The following is a 19,687-nucleotide window of genomic DNA, read 5'->3' as shown; positions in this document are numbered from 1 at the left end:
TGGGTCTCTCCTCTCTTGGCCAACACTTGCATTTTAAGTGTGCTTTACAGGTCTGAAAAGTTTGAAATAGCTCTAACCTACTCAAGAAATGTGGTTCAAGTTTCTGTTCTACTGTGCATCCCTGGAAAGATATTTAGCCTCTCTGAGCCTCAGCTTCTTCATCTGTAAAATGAGATAGCAAATGTGTTAGTTAGATCTGAACAAATGCCAATGCTTACCTGGAGCCCTGTATTGGGAAAGATTGCGAGCTTATGTCTTGGCTCAGTAGAAAACTGTGCAGGTTTTTTTTTTTTTTTTAATTTTTTTCTTAGGAAATTTAAGATTTATTTTTTATGGGTTTTTTAATGTGTTTTATTGTCAAGTTGGCTAACATACAGTGTATACAGTGTGCTCTTGGTTTCGGGGGTAGCCTCCCATGATTGTTTACATACGACACCCAGTGCTCATCCCAACAAGTGCCCCCTCAATGCCCATACCCATTTTCTCCTCTCTCCCTGCCCCATCAATCCTCAGTTTTTTCTCTGTATTTAAGAGTCCCTTATGAGGTTGTCTCCCTGCCTCTTGGTTTGAAACTATTTTTCCCCCTCCCTTCCCCCACGGTCTTCTGTTAAGTTTCTCAAGTTCCACATGTGAGTGAAAACATGGTATCTGTCTTTCTCCGACTGACTTATTTCACTTAGCATAACATGCTACAGTTCCATCCATGTTGTTGCAAATGGCAGGACTTCATTCTTTCTCATTGCCAAGTAGTATTCCATTGTATGTATAAACCACATGTTCTTCATCCATTCATCAGTGGATGGACATTTGGGTGCAGGGGTTGATTAGTAATGTCTGCCTTGGACACAGGTTAAGACAGTGGTGGTATGTGTGCTGTGTGACTGTCATCACTGGATTAGATGATTTCTAAAAACATTTTTTTCTAATGTTTATTTATTTTTGAGAGAGAGAGAGAGAGAGAGAGAGAGAGAGAGAGAGAGAGAGAGCACGAGTGGGGGAGGGGCAGAGAAAGAGGGAGACACAGAATCCAAAGCAGGCTCCAGGCTCCGAGCTTGTCAGCACAGAGCCCGACGCGGGGCTCTAACCCACAAACCATGAGATCATGACCTAAGCTGAAGTTAGACGTCTAAATGACTGAGCCACCCAGGCACCCCTAAAAAAATTTTTTTTAATGTTTATTTATTTTTGAGAGACTGAAAGAGACAGAGCATGAGCAGGGGGGACAGAGAGAGAAGGAGACACAGAATCCAAAGCAGGCTCCAGGCTCTGAGCTGTCAGCACAGAGCCCGACGTGGGGCTCGAACCCATGAACCGCGAGATCGTGACCTGAGCTGAAGTGGGATGCTTAAGCGACTGAGCCACCTGGGCATCCCCGGGTTAGATGATTTCTAAGTTCTAGCTGTAAACTCATTTGGCTCAGCACCCTGGGAATGAGAAAGAACCGGGAGCGTGGTCAGGAGTGGGAAGGCGGGAGTGGCCAGGGCCCTGCTGATGGCTCTCTGTGCCTACAGAGTTCACCCACGCAGGGCAGGGTGGGCTGATTGAAGAGCCCACAGGGGATGAGTTGCCGACCAAGAAGGGGCGGAGGAACCGTTTCAAGTGGGGCCCAGCCTCCCAGCAGATCCTGTTCCAGGCCTACGAGAGGCAGAAGAACCCCAGCAAGGAGGAGCGAGAGGCACTGGTGGAGGAGTGCAATAGGTACAATGGCTGGTGGGTTAGCGGGGCTGGCTTGGTCTGGGCTGGGGCAAGGTTGGGAGAGGGTGGCTCTGGGTTCTGAGGGAGGCTCGCCAGTCCTTGAGAGCTCCTCCTGCTGGCCCTGGGGCACTCAACTTCCGCTCGGTGTCTGCAAACTAGCTCCACTCCCAGCACCCACTCCCCACCCACCCAAGCAACCCTTGCGTGGCTGCTCATCTCATTCACCCTCATCTAGCCGCATGGCTATTTTGCTCACTTTATAAATGGAGAGACTAAGAGAGGCTAAGTCACTTGCTCAAGGCCACACAGCAGAACTGGGATTAGGACCCAGATCTGCCAGTTTTAAACACTAAGGTAGAACCCTACCGCTCAGAACTCTCTTCGCCACCTCCAGCCCCAGGAGAGGGTTCCTCTGAGCCTGGCCTGGAGGCTCACGAGTGGCCATTTCTGCAGGGCGGAGTGCATCCAGAGGGGGGTGTCACCATCGCAGGCACAGGGGCTGGGCTCCAACCTCGTCACGGAGGTGCGCGTCTACAATTGGTTTGCCAATCGGCGCAAGGAAGAAGCTTTTCGGCACAAGCTGGCCATGGACACATACAGCGGGCCGCCACCGGGGCCAGGCCCGGGCCCTGCGCTGCCAGCCCACGGCTCCCCGGGATTGCCCCCGCCCGCCCTCTCCCCCAGTAAAGTCCACGGTGAGTGATGTGTGGGCAGGGGGGTTGAAATGTAGAGGGTAGAGGGGACACGAGTGTCGGCTGGGGAGCTGGGGAGCACCACCTCAGTGGCGGTAGCCACCCAAACCGCTCAGCACTTCAGCTTGGATCCTTATCACTCCACTCCACTCATTACAGTCTCTATCCAGTCCCCTCCTGTCCATCCCACTGACCACGCCCCTCCATTCTCCAGTCCAGCCTAACTTGACTTGGGTTACTTCCATTCAGTTCATTCATTCAAGATCAATTGAATTCAGTTCAATTCACTTCACTTCAATTCAATTCTGTCCAACTCCATATGATCCAATTTAGTTCCTTTAAATCACACTCCGTCTAATTAAATATAATTGGAGGAAATGAAATTAATTGTGTACAGCTCGGTTCAGTTCAATCCAATTCTCTTTGATCCGATTCAGTTCAACTCCACGCGCTCAATCTAGCTCAGTTCCTTTCAGGCTCAATTCAGCTGGATTCCATTTCATTGAACTAATTCCAGTTCCTTCTATTCATCAGCATCAGCTCATGTTGACTCAAATGCCTTTCACTGCACACCTACTACCTATCACATGTAGTGCGAGGCAGTGGGGGCCATGGGGCCAATAAAACTCAGGTCTTGCCTTCAAGGAGTTGGAGGCAGCCAGCCCAGGAGCCGGCGGGAGGATGTTCAGGTCAAGTTTGCCGCTGGCACACAGAAACACGGGGCAAGTGGCCTAAGCACACCAGGGCGGTTTGGGGTGATGAGGGCCAAGGAGGGCAGGGAAGTGAGGTGCTGAGGCTGGACGCTGCTCCCACTCCAGGCGTGCGCTATGGACAGCCGACAACCAGCGAGGGGGCAGAAGCGCCCTCAAGCAGCGGTGGTCCCTTGGTGACGGTGTCTGCACCCCTACACCAAGTGTCCCCCACGGGCCTGGAGCCCAGTCACAGCCTGCTGAGCACCGAAGCCAAGCTGGTGAGTGTCCTCATACCCCCCGGGTGGAGAAGCGCCTTCCAACCCCATCTTCCATCCTCCCTTGGCCGGGAGATTCTGGAGTCATCCCCAGGGAGACAGTGTGGGGCTCCACCCTCACTCAGCTTGGTTTCCCCTCCAAGGTCTCAGCAACCGGAGGCCCTCTCCCCCCTGTCAGCACCCTGACAGCTCTGCACAGCTTGGAGCAGACATCCCCAGGCCTCAACCAACAGCCCCAGAATCTCATCATGGCCTCACTTCCTGGGGTCATGGCCATTGGGCCCGGTGAGCCTGCCTCCCTGGGGCCCACCTTCACCAACACAGGTGCCTCCACCCTGGTCATTGGTAAGTTGGTGGGCATGGGGGGGGTCACCCGGGTGGGAGGGTTCGTGGGGCTGCCACAGAATCCAGAACCTGGAAGAGCCACTGGGACTCATTCATTCATTCATTCATTCACATACTTATTCAGAGCCTGCGCAGTGCCAGGTACTATGCTACATCAGTGATACACAGGTGAACCAAACAGACTGAAATCTCAATGACTCCAGTGGGGAGGCAGACAGCAAACATAATGCAGACATCACACAGTGTCTTGGAAGGCAAAATGTCTATGGGAAAAGTAAGCGGGGAAAGGGGGATCAAAGTTTTGTAGGTTTGGGGTTGCGTGTGTTTTTTTTAAGATGTCTTATTTATTTTTGAGAGAGAGAGAGAGAGAAAGAGAGAGAGAGAGAGAGAGAGAGAGAGCGAGCAAGGGAGGCGCAGAGAGAGGGAGGCAGAGGATCCAAAGCGGGCTCCGTGCTGACAGCACAGAGCCTGATGTAGGGCTCAAACTTAGGAACCGTGAGATCGTGACCTGAGCTGAAGTCGGACACTTAACCAACTGAGCCACCCGGCGCCCCTGTCTTTTTTAAGCCCAGAAAGACTTTATTTGTAGGAACCAGGATGCAGAGGCTCAATATAGAAGACAGAGAGACAGCTGCCGGGAGAGGGGAACAGAGCTAAGCTGTAGGGCCTTTGCACTGCTGTGGAACCAACCTAGTTGGACAAAGCCCCTGCCCCTATAATGAATTAAAGGCTCAGAGAGGGGGAGCGCCTTGCCTAGATCAAGTAAGTTAGTGACAGCTCCTAGGGCAAAGGTGTTTCCTGGTGGCCTCTTCCCTTCCCCCACCCTTTGGCTCTGGGAGGGAGGGACAGTGCCCCCAGGGGTCAGTGCGGGGCCAGGGGAGGCAGTGAAGGGGGTAGGAAGCCTGGCTGACTCCCATTCCTCCCGCTCCAGGCCTGGCCTCCACTCAGGCACAGAGCGTGCCGGTCATCAACAGCATGGGCAGCAGCCTGACCACGCTGCAGCCAGTCCAGTTCTCCCAGCCACTGCACCCTTCCTACCAGCAGCCACTCATGCCCCCCATGCAGAGCCACGTGGCCCAGAGTCCCTTCATGGCCACCATGGCCCAGCTGCAGAGCCCCCACGGTGAGTACCCCTAGCCCCACGCTGTCCACGAGCACGGGGTGGGCGGGTGGAGGTAGAGGGTGGCTTAGCAGCTGTTGTGGTCTGTGTGTGTGAGCGCTTCTGTGATGAGGAGGTCTGCAGGCCAGAATATGATTCAGTGTGTAAATGTGCATGGTGTTCCTGTGCGTGGAAAGGCACGTGGGCGCTCACGGGTGTTTGCAGGGGCACACCCACGCGAGAGGACACCACACGTCCTTTCTCCGCAACCCACGGGGCCACGTGTATTTCAGAATTCGCTGCCTCTCAGACTTCACACATGGTGGATCCGCCGCTCGGGCAGTATCTCGTCGTCAAAGCCCTGGGATGTCTGCAGCAGGGCACAACCTCACATCGGGCTCGGGTGGGAGTTTGCCACCAAAAGCGCTCTAGTGCCGACCTTATGAAAATCTGTGGGTTTTTCAGACCTTTCTGGAGTTCGGAACCGGGCCTGAGGGACCGTGCACCTGTGTATCTGTGTGGATTTGGTTCAGTGCACGTATTTATGTGCGTGGATGGTTTCGTCTGCGTCGATGTGAGAATGTGTGCTTGTGTGCTTTTCTGCTGGTGTCCGTGTGCGTCCTTGTGGGGCCGGGCTGTAGGTGAAACTTTGGGTGACATTTTGGAGAGGTGTCCTGGAGGCGGAGCTACACGGCCCTCTGTCCCGCTCAACCCCCTAACGGGAGCTGCCAGCCTTTCCCTCCGTGGCCCGTACTTGGCACAGTAGCACCTGTGCCTCCCACTGCCGGTCACACCTGTCGTCCTCAGGCGGTGGGTGTGGGTTCCTGTCTTCCCTGTCCCAGCCTTCCCCCCACGGAGCCAGCCTGAGCAGGGTCCTGTAGTTGGGGAGAGGGTCTAACCCCTCCATCTGGAGCTCCCAGCTTGGGATATCTGTCCTGAGTCCCCAACCACCGCTCCATCGGGCCACTTACCAGGCCCCGTGCCTCACCTCCCCCACAGCGGCCAGCTTTGAGGCCCTCTTGGGAGGGGCCCAGCCCGGCCCGGGGTGTCTGGTCTTGACCCCCCTCTCTCCTCCCTCCCGGCCAGCCCTCTACAGCCACAAGCCTGAGGTGGCCCAGTACACCCACACGGGCCTGCTTCCGCAGACCATGCTCATCACCGACACCACCAACCTGAGTGCTCTGGCCAGCCTCACGCCCACCAAGCAGGTAAGGCCCAGGCCTGCCTGGCCCCTCGCTCGGGCGCCACCCCACGGCGCACCCACGGGGGGCTCAGGAGGCCGCTCTGTTCCCCCAGGTCTTCGCCTCAGACACGGAGGCCTCCAGCGAATCCGGGCTGCATACGCCGGCATCTCAGACCACCACGATCCACATCCCCAGCCAGGACCCCGCCGGCATCCAGCCCCTGCAGCCCACCCACCGGCTCAGCGCCAGCCCCACCGGTGAGCCGCCTTGCCCTGCTCCCTCAGGCGGGGAGGAAGGTGTGTGCGGCAGACGGGAGGGTGCCCTGTGCTCCCCCGACGGGAGCCAAGAGGGGCGTGAAACCACAGGGAAGTGGGCCTGTCTTACAGGAATATCTCACTGACTCGGACGAGGAAAAGATTAATTGCGAGAGACAGGGGAGGGTGACGGTGAGGAGCCATCTGATCTGGCCTTGCTTTGGGCCAGAGGTGGCCCGCAGGCGTGCTGGGTGGCTCAGGGTTTAGCATGGAGTTCGTTGCCCACGTTTAAAGACGAGCTTTCACAAAGAAATCGTGATTTCTGGCTTTTCCTGGAGAATCGGAGATCCGTGTTCCCACGCAGCAACAACAGCGTGCCGGCTCTCTAGGTCAGCTATATCGCACTTGACCCATTCATTTCCATCCCCCGGTGCCCCGAGCCCGCACCGGGGAGTCAGGCTGCTGGGCTCTGAGGCCGGGGGTGGCCACGCGCTAAGTGCGGGACTTGGGCAGCCGCTTCATCCCGTGAGCCTCAGGTTTCTCCGTCCAGCCCTGGTGGCTGCAGCGACAGGAACTGAGGGCTCCCTGCTCTACCCACGGGGCACGCGTCATCATCCCCGTTTTACAAATGGGAAAGCAGACGCCAAGGAGGTGAGGGACTTGGTCTTGCCTCCGACAGCTACTAGCAGGTGGCAGGGCCAGGACTTGAACCCAGGTCCAAACTCAAAGCCCATTCTCTTAGCTGTCGGAATCAGGGTTCTCACAAGACACAGAACCAACAGGAATACAGTAGATGCCTGAACAACATGGTGTTTGAACTGCACGGGTCCACTTACATGTGGATTTATTTCATTGTTTTTTTAAGTTACTTTTTTTTTAAGTTTATTTATTTTGAGAGAGAGAGAGAGAGAGAGAGAGAGAGAGAGAGAGGAGAGAGAACGAGTGGGATTGGGGCAGAGATTGGGGGACAGAGGATCCAAAGTAGGCTCCTCGCGGACAGCAGAAAGCCCGATGTGGGGCTTGAACTCACAAATTGTGAGATCGTGACCTGAGCAAAAGTTGGAAGCTTAACCGACTGAGCTACCCAGGCGCGCCCACGTGGATTTTTTTCCAACACAGCACAGGACTCAGGACTGTAAATGTATTTTCTTTTCCTTAGGATGTTCTTCTTTTTTTTAATATTTATTTATTTTTGAGAGAGGGACGGGGGAGAGAGAGAGAGAGAGAGAGAGAGAGAGAGAGAGAGAGAAAGGAGGGAGAGAGACAGGGAAAGAGAGAGAGAGAGAGAGAGAGAGAGAGAGAGAGAGAGAGAGCGGGTTAAGAGAGAAGAAGAGGGAGAGAATCCCAAGCAGGTTCCCAGCTGTGTGTGCAGAGCCCGACACGTGGCTTGAACTCACGAACCACAAGATCGTGACCTGAGCTGAAATCAAGAGTCAGATACTTAACCGACTGAGCCACCCAGGCTCCCCTTCCTTATGACATTCATGATACTTTTCTCCCTCTAGTTTACCTTTTGTAAGAATACAGTGCCTAATACCTCTAACATACAAGATATGTGTCAATTGACTTGTTTATATTATTGGGCAACAGTAGCTATTAATAGCTAAGTTTTGGGGGAGTCAAAAGTTACCTGCAGATTTGTGACTACGCGGGGGGTCAGCGCCCCTGACCCTCGCACTGTTTAAGGGTCAACGGTATAGATATATATTCAAGGAACTGGCTCACACGCCTGTGGGGCCGACCAGTCTGGCAGCAAAGGCAGGATGTGATCCTGAAATCTTGAGGTAGGATTCCTTCTTCTCTAGGAAGCCTCAGCTTTTGCTCTTAAGGCCTTTGACTGATTAGATGAGACCCACCCGTGTCAGCCAGAGAAATCTCCTTTACTTGAAGTCAACTCAATACCCCCACACTGCAACACTTCAGTGTTTGGTTTCATGACTGGGCCGCAGCCTAGCAACGCCGAAGCCTGAAAGTAACCATACCGCCCCACCAGGGCTTCTCCGACGTTCCTACTAAAACGTCCTGAGGTGGCCACCCCCTGGGTGGCCCCGGAGCCTGGCTGGGGGTTAATAAGACCCAAGGGTAGAGGCGTGGCTTTGGGGGTCTGGTGATCTGCTGTAATTCAGGAGGTGGCGAGGCCCTGTGTGGCCTGTCCCAAGTGCCCCCAGGGATGGGTGGGCGAGGTGGGGTTGGGAAGGGCTTGGCAGACAGCCAGCTGTCTCACTTGCCCCTGCAGTGTCCTCCAGCAGCCTGGTGTTGTACCAGAGCTCCGACTCCAACGACGGCCACAGCCACCTGCTGCCATCCAACCACAGTGTCATCGAGACCTTCATTTCCACACAGATGGCTTCATCTTCCCAGTAACCACGGCAACCGCCCCCCAGGGGCTGGGTCCTGCCTGGAGCGCGCCTGGCGTACTTGGGGGGTGACTGGGACATGTGAGCCTGTGAAACTTCCACTGCCACAAGAGAGCGGCCTTCCCTGGAAAACTGCCACCCTGCTCTGTCAGCAACGGAAAGGAGGGTTTCAAGGCGCCCCGACCTCAGGAGGGCTGTTTCAGTGCACGAGAGGGGACTGTGGAGAGCTGGGAAGCAGAGCAAGACGCGGACAAGAGGGACTGTCCCTGCTGCTCAGGGTGAATCTTGCCACTTGGAACAGAAGGGGACAGCCTTTGGACTTTGTACCTCCAGCCTGTGCCTGTGGAGACCCCCGGGAACCCCCAAGGGAACCCTTGTAGCCGCACTCCTCGGGACACAAGCCTGCGTAGCTGTGACTCACGGAGCTCAGTGAGAGGCCCAAGATCAACTTGGCCCCGCCCTGTCACCTGTGCCCTGACCAGGCCCCTCCACCCTGCCCCAGTTCCAGCTATTGACCCCTGCGCCCCACTCACATTAGCATTCTCCGAGTGGCTACCCAGTGCCCGGGCTGGGGCTCAGATGCCCACGCCCCAGGAGGGCTCAGGCTAGCAGCCAAGGCATGCAGGGCTCTCCAGCTTCTCTCGTCCTCAGCCACCCCTCCCCTGGCTTCCAAGATGGCTGGTTCTCTCGGCCATTCATCCCCCCCCACCCCACACAGAAGGTGTGGTAAGAAGGGCACCACACCTTCTCACGCCAGCCTGGCATCTCGCCTCAATGGGAAAGCCCCCCTCAGGACTAGGAAGTCCGTCTTGCCCCACGGGAGCCTTGTGACTCTGCGCCCGGTGCCGCTGTTGAGATTCTGATAACAGCTCCTCTGGCCCGTGGGGCCCTGCAGCCCCTCCCTGGTCTGGGGGACAAGCTGCTGGGGTCAGAAGGCAGCAAGGCCTGAGCAGATGACAGAGCTGAGGTGCCCAGAGGGTGAGGGGAGAGATGAGACCGGAGAGGAGCTCCCCGTGGGGACGGGGCTGATGCCTGGAAGCTTGGGAGCTCGGCTGGCTGAGGGATGTGGAGGCCAGGGGGTCACAGCCACACCCAGGAGCCTGAGGTCCTGAGTGCCACCAGGAGGAACACTGTCAGCCCGGGGCTCTATGACCTCCTCTCCAGGAAGGGGCTGCTGCAGATAACTTGGCCTTGAGGGCTGCTCCCACCCTGGACGGAGGAAAGGGCCGGGGCAGAACCAGCACCCCCGAGGCTTGCAGCCAGCCAAGAGCCAACCTGTACTTTTATTTAACTTGTAGTAAAGGAAATGAGGAATGGAGTAGTGGAAATGCATACTGGAAACTTCTTGCTTGTCCACACGTTGCCCAGATGGGGCTGGGCAGGCAGAGGGAGGTGGTGGTGGGTCACACTCTCACATCCCGCCTCTGTCTTTCTTGCTCTGCCAAACCTCAGAGTCAAGGCCACAAAGCCAGAATTCCACTTTAACCTTGAGCTTCTGCTCTTCCCCTGCAAAATGCTGCAGGTTTCTGAAAACCGGTCCACAAGTGCTGTGGTGCTTCTCCAAGTCTTGAGGCTGGGGTGCAGAAACACAGCTTGGGGTGTAGACAGGACTCCACCTACGTGAGGTTTATTTAGCATGTCTCATCAAGATTCGGCACGGACAGGGAAGGAGCACCCAGATCACTTTGTTATGTCTGGGGTCATTTATTTTCAACAATCTGGTTGGCTCAGAGACACGATCATGTGTGGCACATTCACAAATGTGGAGAAAGAAAATTCTGGCAGCCTAGGGGGGAAAAAAATCTCTCTCCTTCTTTTTATCAAGTCTGTGCAACCTGGAGGGAGAAGTACAAAACTCTTTCTTGGCCTTGTCATCTCAGGGCCCCTTCCCTCGTTAAGGTGGTCTCCCACACCAGGTTGGGAAGGTGGAGGGGAAGGAAAAACTCTCCTGTCACTTACTCTCTTCAGACAGTGCTGGGAAGATGGAAGCTTTACCATGTGGCCTTCGGTCTTGAGTAACTGGAAGGCTCCTTTTTCCTGAGGCCATGGAATGTTCTGGCATCACAGGTCTGCCCCAGTTCCCAACGGGAGCACAGATGGGCAGGCCTTGATTAGGCTTCTCACCCTACAACCGTGTCTCTGTCCCAACCCTTGGGCAAGCCCCAATCATGGGCAGAGTCTGGACCTCTGTCCAGCCAAGTCCTTGAACTTGGAGGGAGGTGGGGCTTGGAAATGCCTCGTCCTCGGGCTAGTTGGGCCCCGTGCCTGTGGGGCTCCGATCAGTTGGCAGGCACGGCCGCTGCCCTCTTTATCGGCGGGGATGGGGAAGCCTCGCCGGCCTTTGCTTTTTTCCTCCTTCTCTTCTTTTTGGTCCCAAGTGATGTCTGGTCTCCATTGAGCCTGGGTGAATGCTTTTCCTGCTTCCCTATGGTGGCCCCGCTTGTGGTGGTGGTGGCGGCCGGGGCGACCGAGTCGGCACCGGCCTCATTCTTGGCTTTCTTTTTCAACTTCTTTTTCTTCTTCTTTGCCTCTTTCTCCACTTTGACAGGGCCGTGGATGGCAGATTCCTGGAGGATGTCGGAGGCTGACACGGCCGCCTCCCGGCACCGCTGCCACTCCTCGTCGCTGTCCTCGCTGCTACAAGGGGAGGGCACAGAGTGGGGACAGGGCCCCAGAGCCAGCAGGAAGAGGTCACGGCGGGGGCGGGGGGAGGGCGGTGCTAGAAAGCTCCAGCTTGGGAATGAGGCCGGCCTGGGTTCCAACATTGGCTTCTCCGCTTCCCAGCTGTGTGATCTCATTAAGTGACTTAACCTCTCTGACCCTCAGTGTCTCCATCTATGAAATGGGTGGGTGGGTCTCACAGGGATGCCCCAGGAGTGAGGTGTAGGGCACAAGATGATGCTCAAAAAGCAGTAAAGATCCAAAGCGAACTCCCAACAGAACCCTCTTCCCTCTCCCACTGAGGGTACTACTTCTCGAGCTCCCTGACACGGCTCCTTCTTGGCCTAGATCTGACCAGATTCTGCATGGCTATTCTGGGGGGCTGGCAAACACAGACGACGGGCAAAAAGGAGGGAACGTGAGGAGGGGGTGTGATACCTCACCTGGAGCCAGAAGGGAAGCGCTTTCGGCTGGGCTGGGGAGCAGCTTTCTTGCCGGAGTCTCCGGGGATGGATGTGAAGAAAAGGCGGAAGCCTAAAATCCAAAGGGGTCGATCGAGTCAGCACTGCCAGGGGCCAGCCCCTCCTCCCAGGTGCCAAGGCTGCCCCGCCTCTGCCCTCGAGGAGATCCCACAGATGTATGTTGAGAGGCACCGGGTGCCTCCTGGAGCCAGGGCCCGAGGTGCCAGAGGGGACGCGAGCTGCGCATTCAGAGCAGCAAGCCCTCAGAGGCTTCTGGAAGCCAGCGGTTGAGCCTTCTGCCTAAGGCAGCTTCCAAAGTGGCAGGTGGGTTGGGCGCGGGACAGACACTCAGCAGGGAGAGGCTGTGAAGTGCCGTGGTTAAGATGCCCCTGCTTGGGGTTAGACAGACAAAGGTGCTTCAGACAAGTGACTTCGTTTCTCAGAGCCTCAGCTCCCATGACACCCTGCCCTGCAAATAGGGGTATCATCATCATACCCGCCTCAGAGATCCCAGAACGTACCAAAATGTATTTCCCGGCTCCAGATACACATGAGGTGGGAGACAAGAGCTGGCCTTAATAGTATAACCACTCACCATCATCCTCCGGGGGGACTTTCTGTATTTCAGTCTTTTTCGGCTCCTTCACTACTTCTGAGATGGTAATTGAGCTTTGGAAGGAGGAAATGGTTGATTAAGGATGAGATTTTGGGTAACAAAAAATTTTTAAGTGGAGGGGACGGGGGGCATGTGATGTTAAATGCAATGGCAGCAAGCACGCCGGCCTGATAAGAACGGTTAACGCCTACAGCCATAACATGCTGATCAGCCCCCGACAGCTGAAACTGCAGTGCCTCATTTGTTTGAACCCCACTTTATTCCAGGAAGTACTGAAGAAGTTTTAAAGATATTCACAGTACCACAGAATGAATGCAATTTTGAATAGAGCAAAGAAAATAGGCCAGGAGGGACAGAAAGTGCTGGAGAGCAGGCACATGTTTTGCTTTGAGCATCCCGGCAGCAAGCATGAAAAGGGAAATAGGACCGACCGATCTAGAGAACTGGTTCAAGGTCAGCTGTCAGCTCGGACACAGTGTTTTGTTGTTTTTTTTGTTTTGTTTTGTTTTTAAGACAGATAGATTTATTTTTTAATTTTTTTATGTGTATTTATTTTTGAGAGAGAGACAAAGCACGAACAGGGGAGGGGCAGAGAGAGAGGGAGACACAGAATCTGAAGCAGGCTCCAGGCTCCTAGCTGTCAGCACAGAGCCCGACACGGGGCTTGAACCCACGAACCATGAGATCATGACCTGAGCCGAAGTCGGACATTCAACCGACTGAGCCACCCAGGCGCCCCTCTAACACAGTGGTTTAATGTAGGTCTGCAGGGCATATTAAGCAATGTCTGGACACATTTTTGGTTGTCACAACTGGTGGTGGTGTAGGATCTGGTAGGTAGAGGCCAGGGATGCTGCTCCCCATTCTATAGTGAAACAGGAAGAGCCAGTCTAAAAGATTAGTGGTGCCAAGGCCAAGAAGCCCTGATCTAACACAAGAGACCAACTAGAGCACCATTCAAGTCTCCTTGCAGAGAAACACAAAAACACCGCAGGGAATGTGCTGACTGCTGTTGACACGCATCCGGCTGGATTTCCACCTGCGGAAAAGTCTGATGTGGATCATCGCAGTGCTGGGTGGGCCTTGTTCACCCTGAAGCCGAAGAGTCATGAAGAAAAACTGCACCCATGTGTTGAAATGCCAACAGACCCTCCTACATGTTTACCACATTCTCGAGCTGGGGCACTGGTACTGAGACCGCGGCGGTTCAGGCTGCTAAGGTCTGGCCCACCACTCTATCTCAGAGCAGCTGGTTTACACTGTGATAGGACATGTTTGTCTTTTTCATGTTTCGGGACTAAGGCCTGAACATCCTCATTTCCCTTTCAAAATCTGGTAGGGCTCAGTCAATCAAGGATGGATCTAGGCCAGTGTCTCTTGAAATGTGTTCCATGCTACACCGATCGGCCTTCCATGAAGCAAAGCCACTGTGGCCAGATGAGTTTGGAAACTGCTGGGCCAAGCAAAGTCACGCATGTCCCTTTACCGCAGATTCTCAGAGCCTTGACTACACTATTAGGAATCTAAATCTCCGGGGGGCACCTGGGTGGCTCAGCTGGTTAAGTGTCTGATACTTGATCTCGGCTCAGGTCATGATCTCATGGTTTGTGAGTTCGAGCCCTGCGTAGGGCTCTGTGCTAACAGAGTGGAGCCTGCCTGGGATTCTTTCTCTCCCCTTCTCTCTGCCCCTCCCCAACTTGTGCTCTCTCTCAAAATAAATAAATAAAGGTAAAAAAATATCAGCTCTGCTCCCTCCTCCCTATGGCTTCGAGCAAACGCTCCTTCTCCCAGAGAGCCTGTTTCCTCACCGGCAGACGAGGACAACGACAGGACCTACGTGGCAGGTTGTGCGTGAGGTGACACAGCATGTGCTCCCCACAGCGCCTGCTTGCACACCCCAAGCTCCCCACCGACGTGGGCCGGTACTGTTCGTATTAATGGAAGCAGGGGAAGAGAAGGAACATTTTTGGTTACCTGTCCAGCAGGACTCCCAGTTTCTTGGCTACGTGGGCTCGGAATTCAGGGGTGGTCTGAAGCTCATTGCCATCTTGTTCATGTTCGTCCGCTTTCCGCCTGCAACGCACACGAAAGGACCTCACTTCCCGCCAGCTCAGAGGCTGCTCCCTATCCCCCCACCCACGAGGGCAGGGACGACATGTGTCTCATTCACCCCGATAGGCCAGGGTCTATCCTTGCATCTGGCACACAGTAGGGGATAAATATTTGTTTAGAGAATGGATTAAACTTGGACCCAAAGCACACAGTACCTGAGGCTTGGCTGGCTGGCTGGCAACTGATTATTTGCGGCATCTGTGGAAATAACGAAAATTGAGGCATTTATAGAGGAAATGACAGGAACAGTATCTGCTGTGCGTCAGAGGTGATTTTAAGTGATTTACACGTATAACTCATTGAATGTTGCCAACAACCCTGTTAAGGGAGTTATTATTCCCATTTTGCAGAAGAGGAAACTAAGACGAGGAGATAAGATAACTTGGCCAGAGTCACACGGCTAATAACCGAGAGGGTTGGGGCCAGACCCAAGTCATCTGGCTCCAGAACCCCCTCTTAACCACCATGCTGAACAAGAAAGTGTATTTGATTCCGGTATTTATTGAGCACCTATTATGTGCCTGGCTCTGTGCTAAGTGCTGTGGGGGACAGAGAATCCATTATGTAGATCACATTTTTTCAAGCCGAGACTGGAAATGGCTGGCCTGGTGATCATTCACTCAACTGAACACTGAAGCTCTAACATTACCCAGGTGGTGTTCTAGGTGCTGAACAATTTAGACATAGACGCCAGTCCTCACGGAGCTTACATGCTGGTTGGTGGATACGGAGGACTAAAACACACAATTAAAATATAAAATTAGATCATGATAAATACAGAGGGGAAATAAACACAGCAGGAGAGAGAAGTGGTGAGGGTAGGCGGGGGATCATTTTATAAAGGCAGGTAGGGAGGACTTCACGTATAGGTGACAGGTGAATGGATTTCAGAGAGGCAAGGGAGTGAGTCAAGTGGGGAAGTCATCTGGGGAAGAGTCTTCCAGGAAGAGGGAAGAGCACCTACAGAGGCCCCAAGGCAGAAGCCTGCCTGGTGCATCTGAGAACCAGCAAGGAAGCCGGGGTGGCTGCGGCCCAGTGAGTTAGGGGAGCAGCAGAAATGGGGACCTTATGGGGGGCCAGATCATGAAGGGACTGGTGGGCCAGTGTGACGACCTGGGCCCTGAGGGAGGTGAGGAGCCACTGGAGTCTGCACAGAAGAGGGACACGAATGGACTTGGGATTTTACAGCACATCTCTGGCTGCAGTGTGGACATAGACCCTGGTGGGGCAAGGGCAGAAGGAGGGGGACCATGGCAATCATGGAGGCGATGAGAAGGGGCAGGACTCTGGATGTATTCTGAAGGAATCGACAGGGTTTTGCTGACAGGTTCGATGGATGGTGTGAGAGATGTATGAAAGACGGTTCTGAGGTTCTTGACTTGAGTAATGGGACAAAATGTTCTTGTGAGTTTAAGGAGCCAACTGGTCAAAATGATCGCTTGGCAACTCTGGGCCCACAACAGGGCCATGTGGTGTTAAAACAAGTGCGGGGCACACAGTCCACATTGTGGTCTATGTCAAAAGCGCTGTGGAGCATAACACGGAATGCAAAGTGCCCGATGCCCCTGGAGTCGGAGAATGCAGATGGCCGGGACAGACCCAGAGTCCTTCCTTCTGAGCATGCCATCACGAGGAGGAGAAGGATTTCCTCTGTCGTGACTACGGAGCGAGGGCTGTGATACAATGTCATGGAACAGAAACAGCATTAGACCCCAGGCCTCAGAAGACAGGTTTCAGTTCAGTTCTGGTTCTTCCACTGTGACTCCGGACAAGTCCCTTTACCTCCCCGAGCCTTTGTTTTGGGATCTAGAAGGTGGGGATAAGACCTCCAACTTCCCAGAGTCACTGTGAGGATACAGAGAAATTTTACATGGGTTTGGACACTTTGTTTGCACGTCTGTCTCCCCCTGGATTTGAAAGCTGCTGGAGCACATGGTCTGCGTCTTGCTTTCTGTACGTCTCCAGCTCTTGGCATAGTGCCTTGGTGTGAAAGAAACATTGCATAAAGTAATCACAGTGTACGTTGCCTTAAAATGTAAGTGGTTTGAAGTGTGGGTGACTAGTGCTTCACTACTGGATTAAAAAGCTGTATAAGGGGTTACAGTAATAATATAGTAACCTACAGGGGCGCCTCGGTGGCTCAGTCAGCTAAGAGTCTGACTCTTGATTTCGGCTCACGGCATGATCCCAGGGTTGCTGCAATTGAGCCTCAAGTGGGGCTCTGTGCTGGGCATGGAGCCTGCTTAGGATTCTCTCTCTGCCCCACCTCCACGCTTGCGTTCTCATGCTCTCTCTCTCAAAAAAAAAAAAAAAAAAAAAAAAAAAAAAAAAATATATATATATATATATATATATAGTGACCTACATTTCCACATGGTTATGGACCAAAGGGTCAGTTTTGCCCACAATGGGCAACTGTCCGTGGCAGGGAGGGGCAGAGGGCAGTTAATAGCATGGGCTTGGAGGCATAAAGACCTAGATGGATGCCTGGCTCTGCTACTTACAAGCTGGAGGACCTTTCTGAGCATCAGCTCTCGCATCTGTATAATGGGGCTAATAGTTGCTGGATTGGTATTGTTGGAAAAATTAAACTAGACACCAAATGCGAAGTGTTTAGAGCAGGGCACACAGTAACAGCTCCACCCGTGGCGGCAATTTTTATTATCCCACGGCCCAAGAATGCGTGTCACGTGTTCAGGATCTTGCCTGGCACACAGTAGGTGCTCAATAGGTAACAAGACTTATCATCGGCAGGCACATCTACTTTGATCGGCAGAAGCTTCATGAATGCACCAAAGGGTAGGCTGTAAAAGTGGTATCTTGGATGCCACTCCTCACACGTGCATTGCTTCACATGTTGGCCAAAGCTGTTCACGTATGAGACTCACCACAACCCTAAGACCCAGGCGTTTTACGGATGAGAAAACTGTGGCTTTCAGAAATGATTTTCCTTGTCTAGGACCAGCTTCAGAGCTGGCACTTCCTATCAAGTGCTCCCTCCGCTGCCACAGAGAAATCCATCCTGCCAAGGCAGAAGCAACTGGCCCGGAAATCTAGCTGGAGTCTTGGCCCGCCCCCCCGCCTCATCAGAGAAGTGCCTTTCTGGCCAGGTCATTCATTCAAGAACTATTTTCCTGAACGCTGATCATGACCTGTGCCAGGCCCCGGGGGAGGGGATACCACGGTGAAGGGACAGGCCAGATCCCAGCCTTCATTAAGCTCCCGTCACATAACCTCTCCCTTGCCATATTTGTGGAGCAAGTCAGGCCAGGTGCGGCTCAGGTCATGATCTCGCGGTTCTTGAGTTTGAGCCCCGCGTTGGGCTCTGCGCTGACAGCTCGGAGCCTGGAGCCTGCTTCGGATTCTGCGTCTCCCTCTCTCTCTCTGCGCCTCTCCTGCTCGTGCTCTGTTTCTGTCTCTCAGAAGTAAATAAACCTTAAAAAATTTTTAATATGTGCCAAGCATTGCAGATGTATCATCTGGGTTACTTCTCAACCTTGGGGGCAGGGGTACCCACCATTATCCCTACTTGACGGGTACCTTGTCCCAATTCCCATTGCTAGTGAGCGATGGAGATGGAGAGGCAGATCTGTAGACAGAGCTTGAATGAGAAAACTCCCGAGTTTTGGTGTCCAGAGATGGGAGGATATAATACTGTTTGGCGTCTACCTATGGGACATACAATGTGGCAGGACAGCAAGAAGGGAGAGGCGGGGGAATGAATTACCAAAAGACTTGTAAGTCCTTTTACTTATTTTCTTTTTGTTTATTATTACTTTTTAACATTTATTTATTTTTGAGAGACAGAGAGAGACAGAGCATGAACAGGGGAGGGGCAGACAGAGAGGGAGACACAGAATCTAAAGCAGGCTCCAGGCTCCGAGCTATCAGCACAGAGCCTGATGTGGGGCTCGAACCCACAAACCTTGAGATCATGACCTGAGCCTAAGTAGGACGCTTAACCGACTGAGCCACCCAGGCGCCCCGACTTGTAAGTCCTTTTAAACAAAAGCAGGGGTTCTTAACCTTGCTTTGCTATGGACTGTTCCGGCAATGTGGGAAAGCTTGGATCCTTTTTCAGAATAATGTTTTAAATGCATAAAACACAACACATTACAAAGAAAGCCAATGATACGGAAATTCAGTTATCATTAATAGTTAAAAACAAACACAAACAAACCCAAATTTGGCACATTAATAATATATGTGCTTCTTTATTAATGCATTAAATCTTTATGAATGCATTACGATCTACTAGTGGGCCCAAAAATGCCTGTAATTTTTTAAATGGATTAATTAATTGATTTTTGAGAGAGAGAGAGGGAGAGAGGGCACAAGCAGGGGAGGGACAGAGAGAGAGAGGGACAGAGGATCCGAAGCGGGCTCTGCGCTGACAGCAGCAAGCCCGATGTGGGGCTCGAACTCAGGAACTCGAGATCATGACCTGGGTGGAAGTCCCATACTCAACGGACCGAGCCACCCGAGCGCCCCCCAAAACGACTGTACTTTTAAAGCAGGGATGAGTGTCAATTATTTTTTCCCAACATTTTACCGTGACTAAAATGATATTTTGATACACATGCAGACGGTAACGGGATATGGAAATCTGTGATTTTGTTAGGACCAAGTGACAGGTACTGCCCAAACTGCTGTAGCACTAGATTGTCACCGTCAGACACGTGGAGGACCCAGCTCGCTGACAGCCCCAGGGTCTGAGAAGGTGCTGGAGGCGGGGAAAGGCTGGGTGCCAGCATCCGGGAAGGGGGGCTGTCCCAGCCATCTCGGAGAGGTGGCGGGCTGCCAGCGTGCGGCAGTGAGGAAGGACCGAAGGAAGCAGAGTCAAGAGGCATTCAGGTGCCTCAGTTTCCCCGACCGGGGTAACGGAAGTACCCTCCCTGTTGCACCGGCCCGCTCTCTTGAATCTGAGTCCCACGCAGTCCCCGGAGCTTTCTCAGGGAAAGAAGTCGCGTGCCGGTCATCCCCTCCTCACCACCCATCGTCTCAGACCCCAGGGGAAGATCCCGCGCCTTTCGGCCAGACTCCCTGCACATAGCCTCCTACCGGCTCTTGGCTTCTCCGGCCCCCTCGAGGGATGCTCCAAGCCCCAGGCCGGCATCGCTGCCTCGCGGCACCGTGCCAGCTCCTCCTCATCGCTGCTGCTGCTGCTGCTGCTCTCCAAAGCGCTCAGGGAGCCACTGGGCGCGGCCATCTTGGGCCACCGCGAAGGATTGTGGGGAGCGTTCC

The 19,687-nt window shown here is 53.7% G+C and overlaps 2 protein-coding genes across 3 annotated transcripts in view; one reads left to right on the top strand and one right to left on the bottom strand.

Moving 5' to 3' along the window:
* HNF1A (HNF1 homeobox A) overlaps nt 1–9,911 on the top strand; it is a 21,237-nt gene extending 11,326 nt beyond the window's left edge. Inside the window, exons 3-10 of the mRNA XM_058691065.1 lie at nt 1,512–1,698; nt 2,149–2,390; nt 3,206–3,357; nt 3,498–3,699; nt 4,631–4,822; nt 5,885–6,006; nt 6,095–6,239; nt 8,473–9,911. Coding sequence (XP_058547048.1) covers nt 1,512–1,698; nt 2,149–2,390; nt 3,206–3,357; nt 3,498–3,699; nt 4,631–4,822; nt 5,885–6,006; nt 6,095–6,239; nt 8,473–8,600 — 1,370 coding nt within the window. The 3' untranslated portion in view covers nt 8,601–9,911. The remainder of the gene's footprint in view (nt 1–1,511; nt 1,699–2,148; nt 2,391–3,205; nt 3,358–3,497; nt 3,700–4,630; nt 4,823–5,884; nt 6,007–6,094; nt 6,240–8,472) is intronic.
* On the bottom strand, nt 9,858–19,687 carry C11H12orf43 (chromosome 11 C12orf43 homolog). Of its 2 annotated transcripts, none has more exons than XM_058691082.1 (6): nt 19,505–19,687; nt 14,599–14,641; nt 14,306–14,404; nt 12,311–12,384; nt 11,698–11,788; nt 9,858–11,227 (listed from the first exon to the last, which is right to left on the bottom strand). In XM_058691082.1, exons 1-6 carry the CDS (start codon nt 19,650–19,652, stop codon nt 10,873–10,875), a joined length of 810 nt encoding a protein of 269 aa, XP_058547065.1. In that variant the 5' UTR covers nt 19,653–19,687; the 3' UTR covers nt 9,858–10,872. The 2 variants fall into 2 exon arrangements, with proteins under 2 accessions (XP_058547065.1, XP_058547064.1); XM_058691081.1 differs by having other exon boundaries at nt 9,858–11,230; nt 19,505–19,686.

Source organism: Neofelis nebulosa, chromosome 11 (assembly GCF_028018385.1).
Source record: "Neofelis nebulosa isolate mNeoNeb1 chromosome 11, mNeoNeb1.pri, whole genome shotgun sequence".
Classification (NCBI taxonomy): Eukaryota; Metazoa; Chordata; class Mammalia; order Carnivora; family Felidae; genus Neofelis; species Neofelis nebulosa.
The sequence above is the reverse complement of the archived record's forward strand: the minus strand, read 5'-3'. Positions and strand labels throughout refer to the sequence as shown.

Excerpts from the sequence above, each read along its gene's own strand:
- C11H12orf43 (XM_058691081.1), bottom strand. The coding sequence starts at position 19,652 with ATGGCCGCGCCCAGTGGCTCCCTGAGCGCTTTGGAGAGCAGCAGCAGC. Across the intron at positions 14,405-14,598 it reads GCCAGCCAGCCAAGCCTCAG|GCGGAAAGCGGACGAACATG; the intron begins GTACTGTGTGCT and ends TGTGCGTTGCAG. Across the intron at positions 11,231-11,697 it reads CGCTTCCCTTCTGGCTCCAG|CAGCGAGGACAGCGACGAGG; the intron begins GTGAGGTATCAC and ends CTCCCCTTGTAG.